General features: G+C 56.7%; 1 protein-coding gene across 1 annotated transcript; it reads left to right on the top strand.

Annotated features, from left to right (window-relative positions):
- Positions 1 to 993: 993 nt before the first annotated feature.
- Positions 994 to 4,343, top strand: RPS14 (ribosomal protein S14). The gene is made up of 5 exons (XM_030503553.1): positions 994 to 1,287; positions 2,256 to 2,406; positions 2,660 to 2,821; positions 3,243 to 3,319; positions 4,232 to 4,343. The coding sequence occupies exons 2-5, from the start codon at positions 2,258 to 2,260 to the stop codon at positions 4,297 to 4,299; spliced, it is 456 nt and encodes a 151-aa protein (XP_030359413.1). The 5' UTR covers positions 994 to 1,287; positions 2,256 to 2,257; the 3' UTR covers positions 4,300 to 4,343.
- Positions 4,344 to 4,552: the final 209 nt, after the last annotated feature.

The following is a 4,552-nucleotide window of genomic DNA, read 5'->3' as shown; positions in this document are numbered from 1 at the left end:
CGAGAAGGGGGTCAGAAGTTTCCCACAGGGCAGCAGCAAATGCTGCTGGTCGAGCAGAGGTGCTGCAGATGTTTTCAGGCTTTCAGACCATGCAGCCGCACTAGCAGGGCCATTATAAGGAGCCTCCCTCGTACATCTGCTCCTCCTGCGGTCAGACCGGCTCCGGCTGCGGCTCCTGGGTGCAGATCTGAACCTGTCAGCTTTCCCCACCCACGGCACCCATGGGTGTGCTCCCAGCCTGTCACAACACAGACCCACGTGGCACCGAGCTCTGCTGGGCGCCAGGGTGACGCATCTGAAGCAGGGCAGCATCAGGACCAGGAAGCAGATTCAAGCGCTATAAAGTCTGGTTCAATCTGCCTTTTTCCAAAGGTCTTTGATGTTTCCCATCCTTACTCTCCTGAGTGCTTTTAAAATCACTTGGAAACAGAAAACATTTGCTTGCTGGACAACCTTGATGTAAAACTTTACAAATTTATAGTGTTTGCTGTAGAGGTGGAACAAATCTGCCCTGATAATTGCTCTGGGAGGACAGTCCCTGCACCATCGCCCGCAGCTGCAAAGCCCGGGGGCAATGACCTGGGTTGGAATCTCCCCCATTAGCTCCTTAAAAGAAAACACTTCAGACTTCGACATGTTAAAACCACCATGTACATCCCCTTATGGGGAAGATCCCAAACACCTCCTCGCAGCCGGCGCTCCTGCCTGAGCTCAGCGCAGGGACAAGCAGCTGCCTGGACCCCTGACAGCGGAGGGGGAAAGGCTTGTGACTCAGCTCAGCCCCACCAAACCCGAGCAGTGCTGATTGCGGCAGCGTGCCGGCATTACATTGATTTTCCTCGTTGTTTTTTAAACCGGTTCACGCCCGCGTTTCCAAAGCTCTCCCAGCACATCCCTGTCAGCACCACAAGCACCGCCGCCATCTTGGGAAGGGACCCTCACAACGCTCCCGCCGCCATCTTGGGGAGGAACCCGGCGGCAGGAGGATGCCGCCATCTTGGGAAGGGACCCTCGGTACGTGGCCGCCGCCATCTTGGGAAGGGACCCGGCGGGAGGCGGCCGCACCGTCCTGGGGAGGGCGACCGGCCCGGTTTGCCGTCAGTGGTGCCGGTCACGGTTTTACGGCAGCGGCGGGACCGGGACTGGGACTGGGAGCGGGGCAAAGCCCTGTCAGTGCGACCGGTGAAACGCAGCTTCGCGCCATCCCTTCCGGGTGAGCGGCAGTGACTTCCGCCCTCTGAGAGCGCCGCTTCTTTCGCCGCGGCGGCCGCCGGAGCAGACGCGCAGGTGAGAGCGGGGCCGGGCGCATCCGCCGCCATCCGCCCGCCCGCGCCTCGCCGCGGCCCACCGTCCGCTGCCCGCCTCCTCGGGGCCGGGGCTCCGCGGGGCAGCGCGCCCGGCGGCGGGGGGAGCGCGCCCGGCGGAGCGGGGCGCTAGGCCGCGGGCGAGCCGGGGGCTGGCGGAGCTGCGCGCCCGGCGCATGGTGCAGGGCGGCTGGGCTGGTGGAGTGGAGGAGCGGGAGGCCTGGCCCCTGAGCGGCCGCGGCTGTGTCCGGTGCGGGCGCAGGGGGGTGAAAGTAGGTCGTGGCTGGGTTGATTTCCTTAACGAGGTTATTCGACTTCTCTCTTGTGCTGGTTGTAGCTGGTATTTGGCAGGAGAGGGCAATAGGGAACCATCTTGCCGTGCTTGGAAGCAGACACACGGGCTCCGCAGGCACCTCACCGAGCCCTGCTGAGTGCCGCAGCTCCCATAGCTGCGTGTGGGCTTCGGAGCACATTTACCTGCGCTAGTGCCAAGGATGTGGTCAGGAGAGCAATAACACAGAAGAACCTGAGCTAGTGCTTGGAAGGTCTGCAGAGTCAGGGCTCTGGGACAGTAGCCGGGTCTTTAAGAGTTGTTTGGTTCAGTGTTTCCATAAAGTCATAAATGAGCAAGGGGAGGCTCTCAGCAGGACTGGTTATCAGGGGAAGGGGCTCCCTCGTGCTCTGGGGACATCGGCTGCCGTGAAGCACAGCGCGGGTAGTTCCTGCTGGGAAGTGCAGCAGTTAAACAGTTGTGGGTGCTGACCTGTGTGGCGGCACAGAGCAGAGCTGGGAACCTTGGGTTTTATGAGAAGCCCACTTGTACCCCACATTGCTACCTGCGTTTTGCCAGTGGTAACATACCTTGCTTGGTAAAGGGTTGCAGTAGCAGGGAATTTCATAAAATCCCAAAGGAGAATGCTGAGGAATCCACCATCTTCTGTTGTTGTTCAGAAATGGCACCTCGTAAGGGCAAGGAGAAGAAGGAAGAGCAGGTCATCAGCTTGGGACCTCAGGTTGCTGAAGGAGAAAACGTGTTCGGCGTCTGCCACATCTTTGCTTCCTTCAATGACACTTTTGTGCACGTGACGGACCTCTCTGGCAAGTGAGTACTGACCAGGAATGAGATTTGGGTCGAGGTTCCACCAAAGCCCTTTTGAGCTTCTGCTGAGCTGCGAGACAAGATGATGAACGTAGAGCAGGCAGCTTGGTGTGCTCCTCTGTGCTGAATGTTGTGTTCAAGGTGCTTGTTGATCCAGTAAGATTCAAAATAACGGGTTCTGTCTGCAGCCAGAAGCTGGTTTGGGGGGAGGGAAGAGGAAGGGCTTCCTTCTAACCTTCACCCTTGCCTTTCGTAGGGAAACCATCTGCCGGGTGACCGGTGGCATGAAGGTGAAGGCAGACAGAGACGAGTCTTCTCCCTACGCGGCTATGCTGGCAGCGCAGGATGTTGCCCAGCGGTGCAAGGAGCTGGGCATCACTGCCCTGCACATCAAGCTGCGTGCTACCGGTGGGAATAGGTACGTTGGCTGGGCCTGGCATTCCCAGAGGATGTGGGATTCCCCTTCTTTGTGCTGCCTCAGTTGGTAACGTGGCTGCGCTCTGTGAGCTTGACTTCAGACTTGACCTGAAGGGTGTCTCTTGCCTTGTGTGGTGATGGGCTGATGTCACCCATCCTGAACCCCTCCTGAATGGCATCTCCCATTGACTGGCACGAGGGTTTGCTCTTATTTATCTGGTAGTAGAATGGGAAGTGCTTGGAGATGTGTTACCTTGGAATGACACTCAAGTGCCTGTCGTCTGGCTGCTTGTGAATGGTTTGGGTCTGAGACCTGGGTGATTTGGGATGGGGAAACTGATTTTGACACTCTCAGCTGTTTGTGAACTGTGTTCAACTTCTGAATCATTAAAGGGATTATTGGTTCTGATTCTCTCCTCCAGGACCAAGACTCCCGGGCCTGGTGCCCAGTCAGCCCTGAGAGCTCTGGCCCGGTCTGGAATGAAGATTGGCCGCATTGGTGAGTGGTGGAGAAAGGAATAGCTGGATGTGTCCATCATGGCTGCAGAGCCTTGAAAACCCCCCAGTTTGGAGGGATTCTTTAGTAACAGGAGCTTTGCAGGCACATGTGCTGCTCGCTGTGATGGTTTAACTTTGGGATGTTCTTCCTGGCCTCTGTCAGATGGCTCTGAAGGTGTGATTGAATTTAAACAGATGCTTAAGTGTATGATTCACCAGGAGGCGGCGTGAGCAGGCTTCAGAAGCCAGTTTCTGTGTGCAGGATAAAGCCCAGCTGCACAGCAGGGTGCTGCTGGTCCTGTGCTGGAACAGTGCTTGTGCTGGAGCTGTTCGGTCGCCTGGAGCTCCTGTGCTGGTCCCAGCTTAATACTCAGAGTCACTAATAGTGGAGTTCCTCCAGCTGCTCAGGGGGAGTCCCAACCTGCTCTGGGGAACCGTGAGAAGCACTGGTGGTGGCTGCTCCAAAAGTTACATCAGGCACCTTGTGTTTCTTTGGAAGTGCTCTGGCTGCTCGGTTTAAGTGGGATGGGAGAGGGGGATTTTTGCTTCTGCAGCACTAAAAGCCCTTGGCGAGCTCAGGGATAGCTTTGCTCCCGTGGAGTGTTCGTTCAGCCTGCGTGTGGCCTCTGCACCCACGGGGTGCCGCCATGGGGTGGTGTGGTTTAAGCCCAGATGGTAACTAACTACCACACAACTGCGCTCTTGCTTCCAGCCCGGGTGGGATGGGGAGAATCAAAAGGTAAAACCCACGGGTTGAGATAAGAACAGTTTAATAATTGAAATGAAGTAAAATAACCCAGCTGAAACCAGGCCATGTGGTGGCTGCTGCGGTTGGGTGGCTCTGCTGTGCCCAACTGGCTTCTTGGGGTACCTCTGGAAGGTGACTGTGGTTTTGGTTTTGTTCTCCCTGCAGAGGATGTCACCCCCATCCCCTCTGACAGCACTCGCAGGAAGGGGGGTCGCCGTGGACGCCGTCTGTGAGCAGTGCTGCACCTTGGGATATTAAAGCTCTCTTTTAAACCTCAGCTGTCTGTTTCTCATTGAGACGTGCCCAGGAGTTGAGTGGCTTCAGTTTAATTACATCCATGAATGGCTCATGCTCTTGGGGCTGGGCTGCTGGTTTGGCTTGGGATAGTTCGTACTGCTGCAGAGGTGCTCTTCAGTGTACATGGCAAGCTTCTAAAAGCACTGGAATTACAGCTCCCTCGGCTGCTCTGTTTATGTATTTATACTT

The sequence above is a fragment of the Strigops habroptila genome, chromosome 12 (genome assembly GCF_004027225.2).
Source record: "Strigops habroptila isolate Jane chromosome 12, bStrHab1.2.pri, whole genome shotgun sequence".
Lineage (NCBI taxonomy): Eukaryota > Metazoa > Chordata > Aves > Psittaciformes > Psittacidae > Strigops > Strigops habroptila.
Note: the sequence above shows the minus strand (reverse complement) of the source record. Positions and strands in the feature narration are given on the sequence as shown.